The 27,629-nt window shown below is 37.8% G+C and overlaps 1 protein-coding gene across 4 annotated transcripts in view; it reads right to left on the bottom strand.

Annotated features, from left to right (window-relative positions):
• Positions 1–27,629, bottom strand: part of LOC308488791 (ATP-binding cassette sub-family A member 9-like) — a 59,030-nt gene that overhangs the window by 9,224 nt on the left and 22,177 nt on the right. For all 4 annotated transcript variants that reach the window (XM_081028897.1, XM_081028894.1, XM_081028896.1 and 1 more), the window contains 16 exons: positions 26,984–27,103; positions 25,416–25,614; positions 23,663–23,829; positions 22,877–23,010; positions 21,622–21,759; positions 11,749–11,853; positions 10,436–10,609; positions 10,138–10,251; positions 9,134–9,253; positions 6,484–6,552; positions 5,951–6,042; positions 4,634–4,754; positions 3,868–3,985; positions 2,689–2,780; positions 451–611; positions 1–76 (listed from right to left, as the gene is read on the bottom strand). In XM_081028897.1, the coding sequence (XP_080885023.1) occupies positions 1–76; positions 451–611; positions 2,689–2,780; positions 3,868–3,985; positions 4,634–4,754; positions 5,951–6,042; positions 6,484–6,552; positions 9,134–9,253; positions 10,138–10,251; positions 10,436–10,609; positions 11,749–11,853; positions 21,622–21,759; positions 22,877–23,010; positions 23,663–23,829; positions 25,416–25,614; positions 26,984–27,103 (2,000 nt within the window). The remainder of the gene's footprint in view (positions 77–450; positions 612–2,688; positions 2,781–3,867; positions 3,986–4,633; positions 4,755–5,950; positions 6,043–6,483; positions 6,553–9,133; positions 9,254–10,137; positions 10,252–10,435; positions 10,610–11,748; positions 11,854–21,621; positions 21,760–22,876; positions 23,011–23,662; positions 23,830–25,415; positions 25,615–26,983; positions 27,104–27,629) is intronic.

Consider the following 27,629-nt stretch of genomic DNA (forward strand, 5'->3'; position numbering starts at 1 on the left):
CTTTCTCTTTATTCCCTCGGATAAGGCCTTCACCGGACGCCTCTGCTGGTCCTGCAGCTTGAGCGCATTCACCAACCTGGAGGAAACATTGAGTCACTCCACATGTCCCCTGCACAATGTGTGGGAGAAGGGGCAACACAGAAGACGACAGTGGAGAATTCTTTTTAAGAGTATTCAGAGGGATTTTAAAATTGAAGCCATCTAGGACACTGTAGGACCCTCTCATGGTACGTAAACTCATACTTTCAGTGATTTCTTTCCATGTTAAGCATAATCAATGAACTTTTTCTCTCCAGGTTTAATGTGATAGAACACAACACTGAATTTGGGGTCTAGATGACCAAGTCTTCTCCCACACACAGGGAGCCATCAGTTTGAATCTCCCTTCCTTAATTCTGTGCGAAGCTGTCACATCCCCTAGCAGAGAACGGGTGTGTCTCCCCCATGTACCGTGTGATGGCTACGGCAGCGTCCGCTTTCCTCAACCCTTTCACCGCCGCGAACACCTCCAGATGTTCCCCCACCGTCAGGTTGGGCCACAGCGCGTTCTCCTGAGGACAGTATCCCAGGAACTCCAGGGGGTCCCCTTCGCTGCTCCCTTTCAAAATCACCTACACAAAAAATTCATTCTCACACTCTGTCCAAAATTGCGTGTGTGTGTGTGTGTGTGTGTGTGCTAGTGACTATATTTCAATGATATCCTCCTCTTACACACATGGTTGCCAAGAGTACAAAAGTAAATAAGGAATCACTTAGCTCTGGGAAAAGATCACAGAAACTCCATAAATCAAAAGGCAGCTATTCCACGTTGTTTTAGCCCTCTATTATAGTTTAGACTTTATTATCAAGTCCATGGCTGACTTTAACTTCGCTTCTTTGGTTGTTCATTGTTTGACTTCATTCATTGATCCAAACATCCAAAGGGACAGATACTTATTGAACATTCTGTTTTCCCAATGGTAAAATGGCTATAACTGTAGAATGTTTCACAAGTTTGTTGTGAGGATTAAATAAGGCAGTTTTTCTCAATTACAGGTAATCCTCCTCCTGGGGGATATTTGGCAATGCCTGGAGTCGTTGTCACAACTGGGGTGCTATTGGGATATAGTGAGGACCGGCCAGCTACGCTGCTATATTGCCTACAATGAACAGAGTTTCTCATAATAAAAATGATCTGGAACAAAGTATCACCAGTACCAAGCTTGAGAAATCCTGAACTAAAGTAATAAATGAAAAGCACTAGTCTGGCTCATAGGACCCAATACATACATGATAGCATTCATTACTTTTATGACCCAGATACTTTCTATACAATAATAATAAGAGGAAGCGTGCACCATTGCTTACTATGTGCCAGAATCTAAGCATTCTGTATATTTTCAATTACTTTATCCTTAGCAAAACCCAATATGACTGAGGTGTTTTATCATCCCTGTTTTGCATATGAGAAAACTAATATGTGCATAGAGTTAGAAACTTGCAGATCATACCACATAAACCTGGGAGGTGAAACTAGGATCCACCTTCAGAATCTAAGCCCTTGACCTCGATGCTACATTGTCTTTCCTCAATACAAAAAAGGAGGGACCTAGTTAACCTGGCCTCATAGAGCTTTCAATCCAGAGAAACAGAAAATAAACAAGTAACACATCCATGAAGGAAGTATAGCTTCTGCTTCATACTTTCAAGGAAATAAATGTGCTGATGAATAAAAGGGAGAATACGGTTTAGCTCCTTGTGTAGTCAGGGATGGGCTTTTGGGAGATAAATTTCCAGATGATGAGAAGAGAATAACCAAGCATATGAAAAGCTAAGAAAGGGCCCTCTAGCCACAGGAAAAACAAGTCCAGAGACCCTGTAGTGGAAAGACCACCGAAGACCAATGTGACCAGGGGGTGTGGTGTGAAAGGTGGTCGACAGAGTCCAGATATTGCAGGGCCTTCTGTGGTGAAGGTTTTGAATCAATTCTAATGAAAGTATTATGAGCAGGAACGTGACATGACCTCATTTGCCTTTTTTCAGGACTATGCTGGCTGCTCTATGAGGCAAAGGTGGAAATGGAAAGACAATTTAGAAAACTTCTATAACCATCAACACCACCGTGGACCCCTCTTCATGAACATTCCCTCTGACCTTAAGCTTCTCTCAAATATCAATAGCATTTCCCCTTCACCACTAGTGGTAGTCCTTTGGACCTCTGTCCGTCATTTCCCCAACTTGGCCTGGACATCCCGCCAATCATATATGCACTATTCTAGTTTTTGCTTTGGAATGTAGACAATGACTAGTTTTTCCTGTAACCTGTAATCTCTATTTTCTGAATAAATCCTGAATCTTGGCATTCGATTCAACAAGTTCTCAGGATATATAAGTTTACAAAACAAAGATCTCTGACCTCCAGTAAAGCTAATGTTTAGCTTTACTTACCAAAATATTTCCTTTTAATATCTCGATTTTTCATTCAATAAAAGGCATAGCATAGATAGTATGTAGCTCTTTTCAGCATCAAATAACGATTCTTGGAATTAAAGCGAGAAAGTTTTATTAATCCTCTTCATTCAATACATAAATCACAGTGATTAACAGGGAAGCATCAATCTATGTATTTTCGAGATTGTCATCAGTATTTAGTGTAAAACGTTTGGTGTGGGCAGCATTAATGAGCATATTTCTGTGTATGGTACTGACCTGCCCTGCAGTTGGTTTTGTGTCCCCTGTTATCATCTTAATCATTGTACTTTTACCAGCTCCATTGTGTCCTAACAGACCGATAACTTCACCTGAAAGAAAAAGGTCTGCTCAGAATTATACCTGCAAGTAACTACAATAAAAATAAAAACAAATACTGAGGCAGGTTAGTTAGTATGAAATCAGGCAGTTAGAAATTCCTTGGTAGACTGAGCGAAAATGAAACACCTGTACCAGGCAAAAATATCCTCAATCATGCGCTGGGGCAACTGAGTTGTTTCAAAGGTCTCCCCCAGGCTGAGCAGTAGAGCGAGTCTGAGAAACGTCGTATCCATAGGAACCAACATTCCAACATCCCCCTCCCAGGGAGAAATAAAGGCATATAAACACAAGCGTTTTGCCTTAGCTAGTGGGCATCCCAGTTTCGGGTACCCCCTCTTGCTCAGATCTGTAACTCTTTGCTTGTTGTAATAAACTATCTTCCTGTGCAACTCTCTACCTCTCCCTGGTCCATGTATCCATTCTTCGCCTCCACGAGACTCCGAACCCGGCATACACTAAGGAACATCCCACATCAATACTATTTGAGGACTCACCGTATATCCAACTCTAGTGAAATGTGCTATGCACATTATTTCACTTATTCCTCACACACACACACACAACCCTGAGTGTTATTACTGCCTTCCTTTTACAGGTGAGGAAACTAAGGTGTGAAGAGGATAAATAACTTGCCCAAGGTCATGCAGCCAATAAGAGGCTGAGCTGGAATTGAAACAAATTTTGATTCCAAAGCCTATTGCATTGTCCGGACACTTTCACAACATGTGAAGTTAGGAATGAAGAGGAGCTACTCCACCCCAGTGACTTCCCTGCTGTGTAGTATTCCCTACTGTGAAATGAATGTTACTACTTAAAAAGCTTACCATCCTTCTTAACATAAAGACTGCTTCCTTTCTCGCGGCGGTTGTTCTTTTGTGTTTCTTTTAACAGAACAGACATAACTGTCATCTCACACAAAGAAAAACCCTCTTTCTAACTGAGGCTTTTAAGCAGGATGAATCAGCAATGGCCTGCTCATGAGTTGGCTGCCTTTCATGTTTATCAATGATGGCCCCAGATGTGGAGAATAGCATTCCTTTCAAAAGACCTCATCTTCAGAGAACTACTGTTTCCCACCTTTTTTAACACGGAAAGAGACATTTCTTGTGGCCACTTTTTTCTTCCTCTTGGCAAAGCAGTTTTTCTTTTTCTGCGCATATTCCTTTCGTAGGCAGCTGGCAATGATGACTGGATTCTGGAAAGAAAAGTAAATAACAGCAGAGCTTTATTCTTACCTTGAAATGAGTGAGTACTCCATACTCCCTCCAACCAAAGCTTTCCCTGTGCAAAATCAGTGAGTCGAACCAGCTCTTCCCCTAGAAACTACCATTTTAAAAGGAACTCTCCCAATCTATATTCCTGCAGCAAAAGGACATTTCCACTGAATCATAGGATTTGTGCTTGCCGTTCCTCAGAAAATAGGAATACAGACATTCATGAGATGAGTAAGTCTGTTAAGACACACACACACAAACACACACACACACACACACACACTCACACACCTCAGATGAACTCCTCTGAATGGAGAATTGCTTTTCTCCATTTTAGTCAATTTATAAAACTCGTAAAGTGTTTCTTAGGTTTTGTGATAGTTAGCTTTACTTACCAAAACTGTGACTCTGAAAAGCAAATTAATGTGTGTGTGTGTGTGTGTGTGTGTGTGTGTGTGTGTCTGTGAGTTCTCTTAGCTTTGCTGGCATGGCATATTTACTGAAGTCAAGTAATGAGTTATAAGGAAGAAAGAACCTCAAAGTGTTTTTTCAAAAAGTAAGATTAGAAAGTTGTTCGCTTTATCTGACAAACAACATTATTCGATGAAGAGCATTTTTAGTAGTTCTACCTCATCAGAGTCTGGGACAGTCACAGCATTTGCTGTTTTTGCTCTTTCCATCTGGACGTCTTCATTTTCTCCTTCTGGTTCTTCTGGGTTTGGAAGAACATCATGGTTTCTTGATGGAATTCTAAAATCAAAGCAGGTTTCCAGTTAAAAAAACTTGTAGCAAAAATAATAAACTCTTTGTGTACTGCTATAAACGATTTGAATCGATTGCATAACCAGGAGCACAGCAACCTCCATTTTTCTGCTCTCCACCCTCTGCCTTGCAAACAGCCATTTCCATCAATGATTTAAATTATAACACTTATATCATTCTTGCTTTTTGCCTAAGTTTAATTCTCCTTGTTGGTTGTGAATTCCTTTTTAAATAATAAAATGGTACGCACACTCTGGTCAAGGATTTGGGGGCAGGGTTGCATGAGAGAGGAATCTAGGAACTGTAATTTTGACATAAATATTTTGGAGTTCTGAAGGCTTTGTGAGAACAATGGATCAAAATATTTGGAATCAGAGATGTGTCCTGGAAAATCCAAGATATACAACAATCACCTGTTTCTTAAAACTGTCATTTCTTGGGAATTTGTGTCAGAATCACTTTCCTGACTGCTACCAATATAATTCTTTCCTTCATCGTCCCTACCACTGATTACTAATAATTCCTGTCTCTCTGCCTCATGCATCCCAAATTGCTGCTGTCAGATGATTTCCTAGAATATGGCTGTCATCTCGTCACTCTCCTACTCTACCGGCTACATTAGACTTGAGCTTGATTCATATCTTGTGAGTTTGGCAAGGTTTTCAAAGCACACCTGTCTGTTTCCCATTGTGTAATTTGCAAAATCTTCCCTATTCCAAGACCCTCCAATATCTAACTTCATTTAAATTTTCCATTAACCTCCAACACAAGACTTCAAGGTCATTCCAGCTGCCTTCTTGAACCTATAGGAAGGTGGCATTTATTCCAATATTTGTCCTTTTGCTCAGACTCCTCCTCCTTCCCAGATTGGCTACACTTACTCAATTGCTTACCTATACTTACCAATATTTTCAAGATACTACCTCTTGTATATAACTTTCTTCTAGTACGTCAGTCAAATTACCATCTGCCTTAATTTTTCAGTCTTATGTGTGCTAATGTGGCTTCTCTTACTAGATTGTAAGCTCATTGAAGTACCAAAAATTATAATTTTGTATACTACACAATTCCTTAAAAACAATCCTGTATAGTATTTTTATTCAGTTTAATTTTAGTATGTTAAAATGTCTCTAAACAATGAATACTAAAATAAAAACATGAAAATCTATTTGAATTCTCTCAACCTGAACACAGGATCCTTTCTCATTGATTTCTTCCGAAAGTTCATTTCCAGACATCGTAGAACAAAAAGGAAAATGAGAAATTGAAAGTAAGGCTAGGGGGAGAAAAAGATAACCAAAATTAGCATCACCATGAAAACAACAATTTCAGTATTGGAATTGATTTAAGGAATTTGAATTGATATAAAAATAGATTTGATGACATTTTCACAAACTTGACAGACAATGTATTCAATAATCTATGAAGCTCCCAGAGGGCGGTTCACTGCTCTTCACTAAAACTGTGACAGAAATAGTAGTAGTAAGTTGATAGCAGTACTGCTCATGCTGTTAAGAGTCTGAGCTTCACATTGTGTAGGATGGTCATTATAAAAATAGTGGTCCAGAATTTGAAGCCTTTGTTGATGTGTGTGTGTGTGTGTGTGTGTGTGTGTGTGTTCAGATGCTTAAAGTGCCAGAATTAAGATTTGAATTTAATGCAAGCATACAAATGTGTCTCCTCAAGCAAGAACATTTAAATATAAATGTCTTCTTACGATTAGCAATGCCAGAAATAAAATATGATGTTCTGAAGCTCCTAAATATTCCACAGCGTCAGGAGAAATCTGTAAAATAAGGGAAAAGTGTGTTTAGATGACCCTTCACCTATTGCTTAATTTTATCGCACATAAGACAAATTCATGCCCATTTAAGTGACCTCGCCAGCCTTCTGTGTTATTCTTGTGCATCAGGTAAAAGTGAATTTCTGACGTGCAGTGTGTCTTCCTTGTCTCTAATGTCACTCGGTGACCTATTATTAACCTGTGCTTTGCTATAGGCTCAGATGGGTTTATATTTAACACTGTGAGTTAGTGGGATTTGCCCTGCTAGGAGAACCCTCGGTGGTGCTGGAGGGATCCATCGAAGCCATGGGTAAGATTTGTCTTAAGACAACCCTCTCTCCTAACTTGACATTCCTTTCTCTCTCTTCTTTCTCAGGAGCCTAGAACCATTACGTTGCTCTGTCAATTGCTACATACACACAAGAAAAACCCTGACAATCCCTTGTGCTGAAGACAAAGCTCTTTACCTAGAGTTTCACACTCATATACTTAAGTGCATAGTTTTAATTTGATATACAATACGTTTTGAAAAATCCCCCAACTCTCTAGTGAATGAAGAGCGGAGGGCCAGTTTTGTTTCTTGAGCTATATTTCCCAAGATGTTTTTTTCTGAGCAACTTTAAACTGATATAGTAAATCTCTAACCATCACAGCCATCCAACAACTAAAATGATGGTGGGTTGTTTTTTTTGTTTTGTTTTGTTTTTTTTATTGGATGATTTTCCAGGATCCTGACATAATTTCAAATGACTTTGTTCTCCTAAGTGCTTTGGTTACCCATTTCCAACAACTATACCTGATCCAAAATCAACTTCAGGGACCCCAATCTTTTTCCTGTTGGTCACCACGTTACTCGTTTTTTTTTTTTTTTTTCAGTTTCCTTACTCTAAGATCCTTACTCTGTAATTTAAAGTTGGTGAACCTCTAACCCACCAATCCCACCATTTTTTCACTGTCCATAAACCCCCTCATTTCCTTCACTTCTTCTTTCCCTAACTTAGAATCCATGGTTCGTTGTTATAATCCCTCTTTATACACAACCGCTGCTCCCTTATCCTTTTCTTTGTCAGACTCATCTTGCAAAACACTAACCTTGACTGAACCCAACCCTCCACTTGCCTTGAACTGCATCTGAGAAGCAGACTGTGATAACAAAAACACTCAATTAGCTGATTTTACTTGAAAAGCAGAGCAGGGGTCTGTTAGTACTGCCTGTCAATTCTACTGCCCTATTCTCTGAAAGAGTAGTTTACTTCTTTTCCTCTATCCTCAAAATCCCAACACCTCTCTTCACCTCACTCTCACTGGATAATTTCATCTCTATCCTTAAAAAAAAAGTAAAATCAATCAAAAGAGAATTGTTGCATTTTTTTACCAACAAAGCCACTAAACTCTCTGCCTCTGTATTCATACGCTCTGCCACAATCCTGATAAATAAATGGAATGTTCCTATTTTTATGGAAGTTGAACTCTCTGTGTACTGTATGCCATTTCCCCCCCAGTTCTTCAAGGACATGTCATCTTAGGCATACCATCTCTCTTTTCATCAGAAATTTCTCTCATATCAATATAGTATCTCCCATCTTAAACAAAAATCTCTTTTTCTCATTAATCTACTGTTCCATCTCTCTGCTACTCTTTTTAGCAAAACTCCTAGAAATATGTGTTCATACCCACTGTTCTCCTTCCTTACCTCACATTCTCTACTACGTTCACTCTTAATTAGGCTTTGTGTTCACCCTTTCATTGAAATCTATCTCGTTAATATCACCAATGACTTCCATGCAGTTAAATCCAACGGTCTCTTCTCAGTTGTCAACTTTCTAAATCTCTCATTTGATGGTTGAATCTTTCCCTCCTCTTTGAAACATTCTTTATTGCCATCTGGCACACATCCTTACATATATAGATACTTTAAGTATTTAAGGAGAGTGTCTGAGAAGAGATTCTGGCACATGACAGTCCCTCATTTTTTCTCCTACTTCACAGGCCCCTTCTCAGACTGATTTGCTGACTCTTCCTCTTCCCAATGTTTAAATTTTGGAGTTCAAGGTCAAATCCTTGGCCAACTTTTTATTCTAACTATATTTACTCTGTGGGTTTTATTAGCTAGTTCCATGGCTTTAAATATGACTTACATGCTAATGAATCTCAAGTATTTAACTTTAGTCCCAAACTCCACACAACCCTCCATACTGAATTTCAGACTCATATATCTAACTAACTACTTGCTATTTCCCATTGTGTTTCTGTGAGGAAACTTAAAACTAACACGTCCAATATTAACAGAAGAAGCGCACCTCATCAGCCTTCCAAGAGGGTCATTTCTTTCTGGGAGCGAGGTTTATCATGAGAACTATAAAATTCTACTACTGTGGAGTTGTCTCTAACCTTCACAAACCAAGGCAGGACTTCTACTGAATGAGAACATGACTCTTACCTGTGGTAAGTGAACTGACTTTTGGATGACAGAGACCTCAGACTTTGTACAGGTAAAGGTTCTACCTACATTTTGATAATATTCAAGGCTGTCTTTAGTGGCCGTACCTTTTGTGACCCCTAGGATAGGAGTGAAATAACTTACCTCAGAAAAAATGAATAGAGAGCCAATCAGTGTGAATGGCGGTATTAATATGGTACAGGGCAACAGCACTAGAAATCCATACTCATTTATATCAGTAGCGACGATCGAGAAGATGGTGATCTAAAATAAATATAAATATTTATAAAAACATATTTATAAAATATATTTATAAAATATAAAATATATTTATAAAAATAAATATAAATATGAAAAAACAGTATAGCTTCACTAAGGTGCAACAAACTAAATTTTAGGATGTTTTTCAAGAGAGTGGGAATTCATCTTGTAAATATTCTTATTTTCAATTTCTATCTCACTCCACAAGCCAGTACTGCCATCATATTTTTTTTTTTCTCTGCAGCACTGGATTATGTCACAATTCTGTATGGATTGAGTATGAAATTTTTAAAACCCAACAGGGTTTCTCAAATTCAATGTACATACAAACCAGTGGGAGTTCTTGCTAAATTCAGACTCTGACAATGGCTGTGGCAGTAAGGCTGGGACACACCCAACAGACTTGAGAAATGTTGAGTCTCAAGGGCACGCAAATAAATTGGATGTGAGAACAAAGAGATAGCAATCAAAGATAAGTCTAGACTTCTGGTATGAGCAATTATCTGGGTAGATTGTGCTGTAAGAATGTGATATGTTAAGAGACAAAGAAGAGTAGGATTGAGGAAAGGATTATATTTTACATATGTGATCACTGAGGTGTTTTTTAAATATTCAAGTGAAATCATAGGTGAACTGTTGATAGTGGAAGACTAGTTCAGGTGACAGATTACATTTGAAGCCATGTTTGAGCTCATAGTTTATAAATGGTGTACTCCCATACATACAGTATATTTTATACATGTCTACGGTTATCTTAAAATAATTAGAATTTTCTAGAGAGCAATATTAATTTACCATTCTTCTTAGTACAAAGATTAAAATATATGTTCTTAAAATTATTTAAAGTGGCTTAACAGTAAAATTATATGCAGTGTATGTATACTTACAATTAAGAAGAAAAATGACCAAATGCCACTATTTTTTTTCCCATTGCGAAAAATGAATGAAATCACATATGTCAAGAAAATCAGAGATAAGACATATCCAATACTGCACAGGATCTGAAATAGAATATTAAGATTGGATAAGGCAAATGCTACCTAGGAAAAATATTCATACTTAAACCTCAACTTTCCAACTATGCTATAGCAAAAGTCATTTGAAGTTCTTTGGTTTAAGATCCATAATGTTGCAGCGTTCATTAAAATCATCTAATAAAACCATCTCATCATTTCAGCCACTTACCTGAAATAACAGGTTTTGAATTACAAACACAATTTCCTCTGGGTTAAAAATGTAATCCATTATTTGCATTACAAGGAGGACCAAGAAGTACAGTGGGACATCCACCAGCGCCTGCCCAAACCAGTAAGCTGAAGGGAAGAGCCCCGATATGCGTAGCTGGGAGTGAACTTTTTTCTGATTGAAAAAAAAGAAAAAAATAGAAGAGTCATCAAAAGGTCCTGCATAGTTGAGGATGAGAAATTACAAATATGTAGTCACAAAAGCATTTGTGTTCTCCATGTCCCATTTATACATTATGCTGATTTAGTAAATGAATTTCACTTGCCACACTCCTGCTTCAGTAATAATTAAATATTATAATTAGCTAGGCTGTTGAGCTCATCCAGGAGAGAGGGAACAATGGCCCTGACTAGGATGTTGTAAGCGACAGAGGAATGTGGAAAGATTCCAGATCTATTTTGAAAGTATATTGCATGAATTCACCGTTAGCTGGTTATGAAGGTCAAGGAGAAAGTGGTAACAATATCATGGGGCAGCTGGTTAAATTTGAATTTTAGATAAACACCAATTTTTTTTAAGTATAAGTATGTCCCAGTCAATATTTGAGACATACTTATACTAAAAAAAATTACTCATTATTTTTCTGATAGTTTAACTTGGTATCTGTCATTTTATTAATATTTGCTTAATCTGGCCACCATCGCAGGAAGCGGTCATAGGTTTTAGTCAAAAGTAAAAGAATAAAAGGTAATCCATGATTTACATAGGTGAGTAACAGTGCAGTAGGTAGAATTTAGAGAAAAACATTCCTGCTCTGAGGATGTTTATTTTTAGTGAGGAGGAGAGGCAGAAGGATTGTGGTACAGGCTTCTTGAATTTTTATAAAAGCATCACAAAAATGGAGTTTCAAAAGGGCAGTCTTTTTCAATAATAAACCAAAGTGCTGGAGTGAGTTGGTTAGGGCTGCTTGAGTTTAACTTTACCACCAATCAGGAAGTGGAAACCATCACTGAGAGAGGGGATGGCAGCAGGTAAGTGTCTAGAAATAAAACTCTAAGTGATATACCAGATGAAATTGCCATTCCTGTTACACGATGATATCTCCTAAACTGTCCTTCCTGAGAGGTCTCAGATTTGTTTAAGAAAAATAGCATACTTTTTATATTTGCCAATTTTTTATGAAAATGCTTGACTGTTCACTGTTTCAGGCACATAAATTAGGTGTACTACCTACTTATAAAGTTATGGTCATAAGATGGGGGCGGGTTCTCTGTTTATTAAGAACATGTAAAGAGTGTGTTAACCCTACTTACTTTATAGTCTCCGATGCTGCCCATCGCAATGTAAGGAGTAAAACAAGCTGCCACAGGGATCCAGAAGGCATTACTCATGTACCCATACTCATCAAACATGTGTTCCTGAAATTATGAAGAACATTAGTTGATGGCAATTGAGTACACGGTTCATTGGTATTTTCTTAACTAAATCACTCTAAGAAACATATCAGTCTTACCACCAAAAGTACTTCCCAAGGTTCTGTTCACAACTTCTTATCCATGTTCATTTGCAGTCATGAGCTGTAACAACCTGGACACTTGGAATATGCATCCCGATTTCCTCATGAAGAGGCAAATGCCATCGGTTGTATGAATTGGCTAAGGTCCCACAGTTCACACCTTGCTAGGGAAGCACAAGACTTCTGCTCTCTGACTTTATGATGACAACATCTAGGCAGATGTTTGAATAGACAGTAGAGTTTGTGAACTGTCAATGGAGAAGCCATTGAGCCACTTTTAGAAATTGGTGCCAAATCAGTTCAGTTCAACATTTCTGAAGAATCGTCCCTCTGGCTCAACATAACGCATACACTTATATTCCAATGCCTTCGGGGGCCTGGTAGATTATACATTAATGAGTAGGTGGGATGTGAGGAAATAAAAGTGATGGGGCTTGGAGAAAAGTGGTCAGCACAGGCTCCATATGAAGGCACTGAATTTAAGAAACTTCAAAATCCTGTACAAGTTAAAGAGGGCCTTGGGTTTTGCTGGAAGCTTTGATTTGATCTATGGTCAGTTTAATATGATCTATGGCCCCACTACTGCAAGTCATCTGAGGTCAGGTATCGTGAGTTTTGAGATCTCCTTATTTCTCTCTTCTTTTTGCCCCTCCTAAAACTCAATGTCCCTCTGAGCTCTTCCAACACATAAAAGTGCCTGAATATAGATACCTATGTGGAGGTGAGACCCTGAAAGGGGAGCAAAGGACACCAAGGACCCCATCACCCCTTTCACATCTTTGCCTGTCACCCTTATTGACTTTCCAGATATGGAAGATCTCTGGGGATGGAAGATTCACAATTAGGATTATTTGTAGAGGAGAAAAATGGCGGCGTGAGGTGAGCCTCTGTAACGCTCCCCTGGAAGTTACAACGAATCGGACAACAATAACTCCACAAAGGACTCCTTGCACAGCAGACAGGGAAGACGAAGAGGCCGACTACTGAATTCACCTCCAGGTGGGTGAATCGCGCGAGCGGGGGAGGAGGGAGAGGAGAAGTGCGGAGACGGAGCCGCGCGGGCGCAGGACACAGACCTAGCTCAGTGCTCGGAGCCCGCTGCTCCCGGGAACTACCGCCGCTGCGGGAGAGGGAAGGACTCGGACTGCTAGGGCTCCACTTACGGCCCAAAGGGCTGAGGGGGCAGCATACAAAACCGCTGAACCCAACGCTCGCTCACGGCAGACCTCGGAGCAAAGACTGAGGGAAGAGGGCTGAAATCGGTGGTTTAAGCCCTCACTGCCGAGCGGAGAACAGAAGCCTTAGGCACGGAGACTAGCCGCCCCCTCCCTACCCTCCCAGAGCTCGCCCCGCCCCCACCTGCCCGGTGCTAGAAGCGATAAAGTAGCAGTGTCGGATCAAAGGACAGAATATTTGCTGCTCTGAGAACTGTGGACCGCAGATACAGATTCGCAGCTCAACTAGTTCCGGCAAAGGGGAGGGAGCTGTGGAAGCAGGACTGGCTGTGGTGGTGGTCGCCGCCATTGCTTTGGGCCACCTCTCACAACTCACCCCGCCCCTAGCCCCACCTATCTGGGCGGATCCCTGCAGGAGTAAACAGAACTGCTGAAACAAACGGGCTCTGAATCTGGTGCAGAAAGAGCTTTGGAACTCCAAAAGCTCTTCGCATACCTATCAACCTGTTGCAGAAGACACTCCTGTAGATGTCTAGGAAGAGAAATAGTAAATCAGTGATTGCCATGAATAACCAAGGCAACAAGATAGCTCAGAAAGAAAGTGAAAAGTCTCCAGAAAAGGAACTTAGAGATATGGACCTTTGTGATTTAAATGACAGAGAATTCAAGATCGCAATTCTGAAAAAACTGAACGAGATGCAAGAAAACACAGAAAGGCAGTTTAATGAACTCAGAAACACAATCAAAGAACACCATAAGCATTTTACAAAAGAGATTGAAATCTTGAAAAAGAACCAAATAGAATTTCTGGAGATTAAGAACTCAATAGAAGAAATTAACAATAAAATATCCAGCTTAGGTAGTAGAGTTGACCAGATGGAGGAAAGAATCAGTGACATCGAAGATAGGAACCTGGAATTTACACAGAGGGAAGAAGAAAGAGACTTGAGACTTAAAAGAAATGAAAGAACTCTACAAGAACTTTCGGACTCCATCAGAAAGAGCAATATAAGAATAATGGGCATACCAGAAGGAGAAGAAAGAGGGAAGGGAACAGAGAATATATTCAAACAAATCGTCGATGAGAACTTCCCAAACTTGTGGACAGAACTGGATCCTCGAATCCAAGAAGCAAATAGAACACCTAATTACCTCAATCCCAACAGGCCTTCACCAAGGCACATTGTATTGAAGCTGTCTAAAATCAATGACAAAGAAAGAATCCTCAAGGCAGCCAGGGAAAAGAAGACGGTAACTTACAAAGGAAAGCCCATTAGATTATCATCAGATTTTTCAGCAGAAACTCTACAAGCTAGGAGGGAATGGAACCAAATATTCAAACTATTGAAAGAGAGAAATCATGAGCCAAGAATAATATATCCAGCAAAGATCTCCTTTAGATATGAAGGAGGAATAAAGACCTTTCCAGACATCCAGAAGCTGAGGGAATTTTCTAATACACGACCTGCACTACAAGAAATACTAAAGGAGGCTATTAGACCACCATCAACAGGGACAACTTGTGGCAACCAAAACATAAAAAGGGGGAGCGTAAAGGCCTGAACTGGAATATGGGAATAGAGAAAGTAAGCGTACTGAAGAAACTGGAATACTCTAAATATCAAACTTTCTTTTACATAAACTCAAGGGTAACCACTCAAAAAACATCCAAATCTGAAATATATACTGTAATAAAAGAAGAAACAGAGGGAAACATCATAGAATACCACCACACAGAAATAACAGACAACAACAAAAAGGCAAAGAAACAATGGAGACACAGCCTTACCAGAAAACTAAAGACAGAATGACAGGAAATCCTCACATATCAATAATCACCCTAAATGTAAATGGACTGAACTCACCAATAAAGAGACACAGAGTAGCAGATTGGATCAAAAAACTAAACCCAACCATATGCTGCCTACAAGAGACACATCTCAGCTACAAGGACAAGCATAGACTCAAAGTGAAAGGGTGGAAATTGACACTCCAAGCAAATGGTACCCAGAGAAAATCAGGTGTTGCCATAATGATTTCCGATGAAACAGACTTCAGGGTGAAAAAGATAACAAGAGACAAAGATGGACATTTCATAATGGTAAAGGGGACTATACAACAAGAAGACATAACAGTCATCAATATTTATGCCCCCAATCAGGGAGCACCGAAATATACCAAGCAACTACTAACAGAACTAAAGGGAGAAATTGACCAAAACACAATTATACTAGGGGACTTAAATACATCATTGACAGCTATGGATAGATCATCCAAACAGAAGATAAATAATGAAATCGCAGCCCTAAATGACACATTAGATGAATTGGACATAATTGACATATATAGAGCACTTCATCCTAAAACATCAGACTATACATTCTTTTCTAGTGTACATGGAACATTCTCAAGGATAGACCATATATTGGGACACAAAATCAGCCTCAGCAAATTTAAGAAGATTGAAATCATACCAAGCATATTCTCTGATCACAAAGCTTTGAAATTGGATATCAACTGCAAAAAGAAAGCAGGAAAAAACACAAATACATGGAGATTAAACAACATACTTTTAAAGAACGACTGGGTCAAAGAAGAAATTAGAGGAGAGCTCAAAAGATACATAGAAACAAATGACAATGAAAATACATCCTACCAAAATTTTTGGGATGCCGCGAAAGCAGTTTTAAGAGGGAAATTTATATCATTACAGGCCTATCTCAAGAAACAAGAAAAATCCCAAATAAATAACCTCATGTTACACCTTAAAAAACTAGAAAAAGAAGAACAAGCGAAACCCAAGGTCAGCAGAAGAAAGGAAATAACAAAAATCAGAGCAGAACTAAATGAAATAGAGAACAAAAAGACAATAGAAAAAATTAATGTGACAAAAAGCTGGTTCTTTGAAAAGATTAACAAAATCGACAAACCCTTGGCTAGACTCACTAAGATAAAAAGAGAGAAGACACTAATTAACAAAATCAGAAATGAAAAAGGGGAAGTTACCACGGACACCACAGAAATACAAAGGATTATCCAAGAATACTATGAAGGACTATATGCCACCAAATTTAATAACTTAGAAGAAATGGACAAGTTCTTAGAAACATATAGCCTTCCAAGGCTGAATCATGAAGAACTGGAAAATCTTAACAGGCCGATCACCAGTAACGAAATTGAATCAGTCATCAAAAACCTTCCCAAAATCAAAAGTCCTGGACCAGATGGCTTCACCAGTGAATTCTACCAAACCTTCAAAGAGGATCTAATACCAATCCTGCTCAAACTCTTCCAAAAAATTGAAGAACAGTCAGTACTCCCTAACTCATTTTATGAGGCCAACATTACCCTGATACCAAAACCTGGTAAGGACAACACAAAAAAAGAAAACTACAGACCCATATCTCTGATGAATACAGATGCTAAAATCCTAAACAAAATTCTAGCAAATCGAATACAACAATGCATTAAAAAGATTATTCATCACGACCAAGTGGGGTTCATCCCCGGGGCACAAGGATGGTTCAACATTCGCAAATCCATCAATGTGATACATCACATAAACAAAATAAAGGACAAAAATCATATGATTCTATCAATTGATGCAGAAAAAGCATTTGATAAGATACAACATCCATTTATGATTAAAACACTTACTAAAATTGGTATAGAAGGAAAATACCTCAACATAATAAAGGCCATATACGACAAGCCCTCAGCTAATCTCATAATTAATGGTGAAAAGCTGAAGCCCTTTGCTCTACGTTCAGGAACACGACAAGGTTGTCCCCTATCACCTCTGCTTTTCAACATAGTGTTGGAAGTCCTCGCCAGAGCTATCAGGCAAGAGAAAGAAATAAAAGGCATCCAAATTGGGAATGAAGAAGTTAAATTGTCACTCTTTGCAGATGACATGATGCTATATATAGAAAACCCTAAAGACTCCACCAAAAAGCTATTAGAAACAATCAATGAATACAGTAAAGTTGCTGGCTACAAAATCAACGTACAAAAGTCCATTGCTTTCCTATATACCAACAATGAAATCTCAGAAAAAGAGATAGAAAAAACAATTCCTTTTGCAATTGCAGCAAAAAGAATAAAATACCTAGGAATAAACTTAACCAAGGATGTGAATGATTTATATGCTGAAAACTATAAGACATTTTTGAAAGAAATTGAAGAAGACACAAAGAAATGGAAAGACATTCCGTGCTCATGGATTGGAAGAATCAACATAGTTAAAATGGCCATATTACCCAAAGCCATATACAGATTTAATGCAATCCCCATTAAAATCCCAATGGCATTTTTTAAAGAAATAGAACAAAAAATCATCAGATTTGTTTGGAACCACAAAAGACCCCGAATAGCCAAAGCAATATTAAAAAAAAAGAACAATACTGGAGGTATCACACTCCCTGATTTTTCCTTGTACTACAGGGCTACAATAATCAAAACAGCTTGGTATTGGCGGAAAAACAGACACATAGACCAATGGAATAGAATTGAGAACCCAGAAATAAAACCACATAAATATGGACAGATAATTTTTGACAAAGAAGCTAAAAACATACAATGGAGGAAAGACAGCCTCTTCAATAAATGGTGCTGGCAGAATTGGATAGCTACGTGCAAAAGAATGAAACTGGACTGCTATCTGTCACCATGTACCAAAATTAATTCAAAATGGATCAAAGACTTAAGCATAAGACCTGACACAATAAACTGCATTGAAGAAAACATAGGTACTAAACTTATGGACCTTGGGTTCAAAGAGCATTTTATGAATTTGACTCCAAAGGCAATGGAAGTAAAAACTAAAATAAACGAATGGGATTATATGAAACTGAAAAGCTTCTGCACAGCAAAAGAAACTATTGACAAAATAATGAGGCAACCAACTGAATGGGAGAAGATTTTCGCAAACAGTTCCTCTGATAAGGGGCTAATATCCAAAATATACAAGGAACTCATGAAACTCAACAACAAAAAAACAAACAACCCAATTGAAAAATGGACAGAGGACCTGAGGAGACATTTCTCCAAAGAGGATATACAAATGGCAAATAGACATATGAAAAAATGCTCAACATCGCTAATCATCAGAGAAATGCAAATGAAAACCACAATGAGATATCACCTCACCCCAGTCAGAATGGCTTTCATCAACAAAACAAATAGTAACAAGTGTTGGAGAGGCTGTGGAGAAAAAGGAACTCTCATACACTGTTGGTGGGAATGCAGACTGGTGCAGCCGCTATGGAAGGCAGTGTGGAGGTTCCTCAAGAAATTACGAATAGAATTACCATATGACCCAGCAATCGCTCTCCTGGGTATCTACCCAAAAAATATAAAAGCATTTCTCTATAGAGACACGTGTACGCCAATGTTCATTGCAGCTTTGTTTACGGTGGCCAAGACATGGAAACAACCAAAATGTCCTTCGATAGATGAATGGATAAAGAAGTTGTGGTACATATACACAATGGAATACTATTCGGCGTTAAGGAAAGATGATATAGGAGCATTTGTGACAACATGGATGGATCTCGAGAGAATAATGCTAAGTGAAATAAGTCAGACAGAAAAAGCAGAGAACCCTATGATTTCACTGATATGTGGTATATAAACCAAAAAGAACAAGACAAACAAATGAGAAACAAAAACTCATAGACACAGACAATAATTTAGTGGTTACCAGAGGGTAAGGGGGTGGGGGGTGGGTGATGAGGGTAAAGGGGATCAAATATATGGTGATGGAAGGAGAACTGACTCTGGGTGGTGAACACACAATGGGATTTATAGACGATGTAATACAGAATTGTACACCTGAAATCTATGTAAATTTACTAACAATTGTCACCCCAATAAAATTAATTTAAAAAAAAAAAAACACACACACACACAAAAATGATTTGTTTCCTGCTAAAAAAAAAAAAAAAAAAAAAAGATTCACAATTAGTATCAACAGCCAGCCCCCTTACTCACAAGCTGATTCATAAAGCGCAGATTATGTCCATGTTAGATTATATCCACCCACAGAGTTCTGTAGTGCTCAGCCTGGAGGGACCCACAGAAAGACTCTTGATATCAACTGGGTAGTTTGGTCAGGTGAGAACATGCAGGAGTGGCTGGTTGGGAACACTTCAGGACCCTCTGATAGATGGTGAAGGTCATTGAGTGGGGTCAGACGCTACAGTGAGCTCTGTGCTTTAGGATCACACAAAATGGGCTTGCAGAATTGTAGGAGAATACCAGGAGTTGGGCGGGGAAATCAGCAGGGGTAATTCAAAGAGAATTTATCTACACATGAACTCAAGGTCAGCTGGGCTGGTGGGTAGCAAATATTTTGTAGTTCATACATCTAGTTAAAGGGAATAATTTAGGTCAGGTGATTTACTCATTCTTAGAACCACCTTATTTCTGGTTATCCATATAATTGACTAGTCTCTTTGAATATAATAGCTAATGAAACATATCAGTACCTCTATATGCTGCAGGTTCTTCAGCTTAATAGTAATAATAATAATAATAATAATAATAATCTTGTTAGAACATTTAAATAGTATATCACACGGTATATGTTCTAAATATTTGAGGTTAATGTGGGGCCCCACATAAACAGAGAGACAGCTGTTTCTATCCTAGAAATTTCAGAAGGATACATGCCTACTAAAATCTGGCTTGAGAGGACAATGATATGCGGGCTTATGGAGAAGACGGGGCAACCCCCATCACACCCCAAATCTCTATAGCTTTCAAACAGTGTGCAAGAGGTGCTCAACAGTTCCCATAGCTCTCTCGGAAGAAGCACAGAGGTTAAAGCAGGGGCAGAAAGAAGTTGGATGCCTGAATGCTAGCTAGCCACATCAATGAACAACGAAAATTGGGGAAAGCTTGATGGTGGGGACTTCTCTGCAGAAATTCTGCTCTGTAATATTGAGTGTGTCTTCATCTGCAGAAGGGGTTGTGGTCAAAGATAAACATTACCCCCAAAGAATCGCACAGGTCACTTAGGCTGTGTGTGGTGACCACATAAGTAGAAGACACCCGTAATAGATAAAACTAGAGAAAGCAGCACCTCTTCTTTCTACCTTGATCTCACTATCCTTCCTTTCTGCTCTCAGCCCCAGCAGCATGTTATTCAGAAGGGAGAGAAAGGGGTGGGTGGGGGGTATTGCAGAATGAAGTCACGCTCTCCTTTCTATTCCAAGATGTTAGACTATAAAGACGAATGAAAGAGCAAATCGTACCACCACTCCCCACCCCCGTCCATGTCCCTTAGGCCACAAGTGTACTCTGTAGTGTTTGAATTGGACAGGAAATTGAAGTTTTTGACAGCACTGGAGTAATTCTTAGTAACAAATTTGACCAGGAAGCTATAGAATATGCCCAAGATGTCACTAAAGAAGGCAAAGGGAGAGTCAACATAGTGAGACGAAAGAGATGAATCGAAGATAGAGATGTACGCACCCTCCTCCTCTCCATGGAGATGCTGACTCAGAGGATCTGAGCAGGCCTAGAAAATTAGATTTCAAACTAATTTGAAAAAAGAACTGCTTCTCGTTCTAATTCAGCCAGTTTCCTGATCTACTCAAAGCTGAATGTTCTGTAACATACACTTGAGGCATTCCCAAGAAAAGTAACATAACAGCAATAACGATAACGAGTGCAATTTACTGAGTGCTTATGGTTTTCTACGTGTATGTGTCTTACCGCGCATCTCTACAAAACATGGTGCTCACATCGCCTCAGTTATTTCTTAAGAAACCCTTTACCTGTACTTTTTTGGGGATTGGTGAGCCAGGGCCTACGGAGGTCAGTTGTTAAGGAGGCCATACCGTCTGGCCTTTAAGACTGGCTGATTCAACTAGGGCCCCATTCTTTAGGGCCACAGATAGTGACAGATTTAAGACCAAAAGTCATCATTTATTTTCCCCAATTAATTGTATCTTCTGCTGTTCCATTCACCCTAAGTCATCCAATTAAGGTTATAATGTAATACAATTATTGCTAAATACCGTGTGTATGCATATATGCATGTATATATACCAGGGGTGGCAAAAATATGTATACAATATTTTGGTCAATGTTGCTCAAGCAATAGTTTGCCATAATCAGAAGTGTCTGGACGCTGATGGTAACCACTTTGAGCACCTCTTGCAATTGTAGAAGTCAAACGTGACTTGTACTCATCTATTTTGTTATCGGTATATATTGAGTATGACAATTTTAACACAGCTTTCCTTTCTTAAAATATGTATACATTTTTTTGGCACCTCTGTATAAACACATACGGTGACTTATATGTATATAAAACATATTGATTTTATTCCCTATGCTAAAGAAGTAATCTTTAAAAAAATAATAACAATAAAAAATAAACTTATTCAAAATAAGTTCATCTAAAGTAACGGTGTTATTTCAGCATTTCAAATACATTCTTGAAAACTTCTTGTGGCTCAGGAAAACTGAGAAAATAATACACTTACTTCAAAATATGTGCTTCTGTAAGTCTGAATATGTTCTGAAGAATTAAAAACCCCAAGTAGCCCATTGCTAATGATTTCCATGAGGACAGGAAAGCAATTCAGCCTTTTGGCATTACATGCTATTGAAAATCTGTGATCCTAAAATAAAACAAACATGCATTCTAAGTCTGTAGAAAGCCAGTACAAAATTTTAATGAAAAAATATGGTAGAAAATCATTCAAATTATTGACAATACAATAAGGCTAAAACATTGGATGTGATTAACCTCACCATCACTAATATTATTTGATTAAGCCCCAATATCCTGCAAGAAATCCAGTATTTTGGTCTTTACTCACCATAGCATCAGCCATGTGACTCTTTATGCCTAAACCCTCACAAAATGAAACGCCTCACATGATTTGCAGCAGTGACACTATAAAACTCCTTAATGCAACCTCTCTTTGAAATGGTAGCAGTCTTTGTTTCAAAATGGGATACGTTCATTTTACAACTAATGAATATGTGGACACTTGGAAAGCTGGAGGCAGATAGCTGTTGTAACAAAAACATAGATTTTCACAAATACTGAGCTTGCAAGAGCAATGCTGCATGGGAAATCTCTTTTCAAATGACATTTGAAATTCATTTTACAATGCAGAGATTCTGCATTTCTAACAAGCTCCCATGTGATCCAATGATACTGACTCATGAACCACACTTTGAGCTTCAGGAAACTAGGGCATTTTTTTTTTAACATCAGATAGTTGAGCATATATATTTATCTAAAGATTTGACCCTTTTGTGTAAAGTTTAGCAGGTAGGACTTGAGCTTTTCCCTCAAAAAAAAAATACAAAAATCTACTGTAAAAAACTAAGAACTAATAATTTTTTTTGGTAACTAGAGCTGAAGTACATAATAGGCATTAATCAGATTTATGTTTGGAGGATTCATCAAAATATCATTTCAGCCCTTTGTGAATAAGATTTAAATTAATGATTGGCATAGACTATAATTGTGAGTAAGATTTAAATTCATTATTAATTATAGCGGTGCAAGTAATGCAATAAGGAACAAAATCGAACAGTATTTCATTATATGCTGTTATAAGGAGGCTGGGGGCAAATAATTATAGCCCAGCTTCTCCTCTGAAAATGAGAAATATGCCATCTGTTTGTGTCAAATTGACCTTTTATGTTGGTTGACATGTATGATTCAAATTGCATGTTCATGAGCCATCGTGGGTGAGATGCAGCAGTTGGAGCCCAACATACCTTGTCATCACCTGACACAGTGATAGCACCATTGTATGATGGCTCGTTTGGACCGTTTCTAGTTCCCAAGGCATCCACGTCTAAAACTATGTTCTGTTGTCTCAGTGAATGTATAAAGTTTTCAATGCTTGACCCTACCATGAAGTAAAGATCAAAAGAAGCAAAAATGAAGTAAAACAAAAGTCAAGTCATATTAAAAAAAACAAAAACAAGCAAACAAACAAACAAAAAACTAAATGGTGTCACTCAAAGTTTACCATAATGACTGCCTAAGGATTTCCTTAAAAAGGCAGAATTGATGCTACAGTACTAAAATCCATTCTGATACCAGGCTATGACAAGGTTACTTTACCTAGGAGCTAAACATTTACTTAGAATTTCTGTTAATGTGAAAATACTATTTAAAATTAACATTATAATCCTTGAAGATACGAATTTTCCATTTTCTTGGAAATTTGGAACAGATTTTTTTCCCCAGAGCCCAAGAATGCATAGTACTTAAAAAATGTTATGGGAAGACAGCAAACATCAGTCAAGGATTTGCCTTCCTAAATCACTTTTTATTGCTTTGTGCAATAAGCTTTAGGGTTTATGTAAACTTGCAAAATCTGTTTCTAAAACAAACTCCCCAACCCTGAATTTTTCGCTTTTAAATGAATTTCCTGTTTGGCCTCAGATGTGCTTTCTAAAACATACAGAATTTCTTTTTCTTTCATGGGTTATGTTGTTTAGGGAATCTCTCAATGAGAACAACATTTAAAAGTTGCATGTTAGCTCCGTGTTCACCTGTTTTATTGATGACCAGTAAATGGGTCAGAGGAGCGTGAGGCGGTTGTCCCGGTGAGAGGAAGTACATGTTAGGAGACAGTCCCCAAGAAAAACTCTTTTGATATAGCTCATAGAATACATGCTCCAAAAGCTGAGGGCAAAAGCTAATGCCCAAAAGCAATAATCTGCATGGAGGAAAAGGTAAGAGAAAAAAATTCATGTATAGCAACTTTTGTAGGTTTTTACATTTGAGCAGATAATGAATGTTATCATAGGAATAAATTATAAACACTAATCCAAGTAAGTGAATCATGCTTTTTCTTCCCTTTTCTTCTTTTTAAAATGAGATGGTTCCTATGAAGCTATCCTTGGTCTTTCTATCTCCCTCTAAGCTTCCCCACCACCTTAAACATTTCATTGAAGGTTAGAAAATCCACTGATTATGACTCTTAAATCTCTCTGTCCAGTGAACACTACATTGCTGTCTCAGTCTTGCATTTCTTCCTTTTTGGGGGGGCAACTGCAAGCTGGCATCTCAGCAATGCCCAGACTTACTGCACTCTGAAACTTTTCCCTTTCCTGTTCCAATTTCTGTAAATTACAACATTTTCTCATTCACTTGGGCTCTGAAGCTCAGTCATTTTACATTCATTTCTCTCCCGTTTGTGGCTTTTCCAGATGGTTGAAAATGTCTGTCTCCCATTTTATCATTATCATTTGTCGCCGCACCTTTTTCTCTCTTCTACTTTCCTGACCTCTTCCAATATTGTTCTAAATGACCGTTTTCCTTGTATCCAGTGTCTACTATTTCCAAACCATTTGCACTATTGCCCTATTAAGTTTCTTGGAGTTCTGTTCTAATTACATCAATCGCCTGTTCAAAATAAAAACTAAAACCTCAATAGTTCCTTATTATCCATAAGGTCTAAACTCGCTAGCTCTATGTAACATATTATCAAAACTACTTATACTTCTTTTGTACATTCTATATTGCAATTAACTCACATTAATAACAGTCTCCAATCCCACCGTGTATCTCCATGCTCAGAACCAACCCTCTGTCTGAATTTACGTCCTTCTCTCTTTCCTTAGCTAAATCTTCCATTTTCCTACACCAGATTCAAATTCTCCTTCATGTAAAATCTCTTTTTGATGCCCCTATTTGGACATAATCTCACTCGTACTGAATGCTAGAGTTGACAGTGTTGTCTAATTTCATACTATGTTCTTTTGGTGTACTTCTAATCACTCTCAACAGCCGAATCTCATGTCTGATTTATTTTGATAAGCGTTACAGACACTAACAGTGATATGCATAGGTGTTCATAAATATTTTTGAATGAATGAGTGTCCTGAGTGGAGAGCGGGGCTTATGCAAGGAGCTGTGACTCAGTGAAGAGCCTGAAGCTCTAGAGTTCTATGTAGTGCGAATCACATAGTAGGTTGCAGATAGTGCTATGAAGCCTTGGCTAAGATACAGCCTGGCACAGAGGCAAGTCTTTGGGACGAGACCTAATTGATAATTTCCATGCTTCTGAGAAATTTGTTCAACCCTTTGATAAGATTTCTATGTGAAATTTAAAAAAAAAACACAGATTTTATTGTGTTTAATTACATACCCACCTAAGCAATGAAAAATTGGCTTCTGGGTTAAAAACGCCATCTATAGTTGCTGGAATTTACTTTATCTGAAGCTGCATTTTTTTTTCTCTTGTCTTGAATTTATTTTGAATGCACTGACCAAGTATATCTGAAACACTCATGTACTCACATGGTCATCAGAGTTTTTTTTTCATTCTTTAACTTTAGGAAGCGAACTTTCGCTATTGCACAGGTCTGCTGCCTCCAGAGAGCCATGCCACTGACTGTTTTCTTTGTTTCATTAAAGGAGGACAAAACTTCTTGCAGCTCAACAAGGCCTTCTGTGCCTTTTGTTCTATCATTTTGTAATTGTCCCCAAATTCCGATATCTATAAAACATAAAATCAGTAATTTATAAAGTGCCATTTTAGATGTACAGTATTTAGCCTTTCCTATGATTATCTTTCCACCAAATAGTGTCAGAATGGAGTCTTGGATAAAGATACAAGTAATCTAATTCATGGCTTTACTTGGGCAACTATTGAAGAAATGGGAATAAAAAAAAAGATACATCACAAGAAGAAAAAAATGATATAATAAAAGAAAATCTTTGTGGTGAACACACAGTGTGATATATAGATGATGTAATACAGAATTGTACACTTGAAAACTATGTAACTTTACCAAGAATTGTCTCTCCAATAAATTTAATTTAAAAAATCTTGCATTGTCTGGGGAAAAAAAAGTTCTGTGCTTGCAGCTTTAAAGGATTTAATTCGTTCTAGGGAAATCAATAAAAAAAAAACACACACCCATAAATTGCCTAGAAAAATCTATTTGTTGTAAGAGATAAACTATCTTAGTATTTCTGACCCAAGTGGAAAAATCTATTTATTGTAAGAGATAAACTATCTTAGTATTTCTGACCCAAGTGGAAGAGTTAATACATACAGAACCCTCCTCCTGTCCCCCTCTAAAAATATGAAATTGGTAGAGACAATATTTGCTTAATATTGCTGTGGTTGAAAACAAGATAAAAGTTACTTTTTTGGAAGAGGAACCTAGAGAAACTGATCAATCTAGACTTTCAGAAAGTTATGTGTACATTAAAAGTTAAGTGTAACCACTAAGAAAAGATATCAAGTACATAATTTCAAAACTGGATAAAAGAAGGGTTAAACAAAACTGACCCATCAGAAAAAAAAGGAAAATTTTTAAAAGCAAATGAAAAAGCACAGTAAAGAGTAAATACAGTAAGATGATAGTAACCAGAAACAAGAAAATAGAGTAATTAGAGAGAAAAGGCAGAACACTTTCCAAGGAATGACAATTGAACTGACAGAAAATCTTGCAACAGCAATGATGGAATCCTGAAGACATTGGAATAATATCCCCAATATACTACAAGAAAAGTAACTGTCAATCTACAATTCTAAGTTCCTTTCCTCTATAGCTCTTATATTCAAGGAATATTATATTACATATTTGTTATCTACTCCATGAGGACCTAGTCTTATACACTGCTATATTCCTCATGCTTAGTAAAATGTATGGTACAAAATAAGGAATTCAAGACAGGAGACCAGCACTGAGAGACAAGGGAAGGAAACAGAAATACATTTCTATCTGCTCTACATTTCCCCCAAACCAGGCTAAATTATTACACTTCAAAAGCATATGATTTTATCATTCAAAGTATATTTTCAAAATAAAATGTTGCACAGAAAGATAAAATTCAAATTTCTTTTTCCTTTTTACCTGATTCATCAATAGCTGACTTTCCTTCTAATTTCAAGAACACCTCATTCAAAGTTGTCATGGAAACACCATAATTCTCAATGCCCTGGTTAGAACATCTATCAAGATCCCTGTAAAGATCTAAAAGTAGACACAAAAATGCACCAAAACAATATAATTTGTAATGAGACTGACAACAACTATATTCTCCAAAAATAGAAAATATCTGTGATAGACCAAATACATTCATCAGAAACAAAGTATTGATATAGATATTCCTTTATTTGCAAAATAAGCTATGCAGTGTGTTAGTTTCCATGTCCTGTCGAGTATAAAGTTTTAAACATTTATTTTTTCATTCTTAGGAAACTACATATGTAAGGAATTTTGAAATAAATTATTACATTTTATTTAATATGTTTTAAAATTTTAATTGTTAGATTATGGGGAGTGTTATGGATGGACTGAATGTTCGTGTCAACCCAGAATTTATATGTTGAAATCTACCCCTAATGTGATGGTATTAGGAGGTCGGGTCTCTGAGAGGTAATTAGGATTAGATGAGGTCCTGAGGGTAGAGCCTTCATAAATGGAATGAACGCTTTTCTAAGAGCCACAAGAAAGCTTGTTTTCTCTCTCTTTTCTCTGCCATGTGAAGATAGAAGGA

The sequence above is a fragment of the Rhinolophus hipposideros genome, assembly GCF_964194185.1.
Source record: "Rhinolophus hipposideros genome assembly, chromosome: 20".
NCBI lineage: Eukaryota > Metazoa > Chordata > Mammalia > Chiroptera > Rhinolophidae > Rhinolophus > Rhinolophus hipposideros.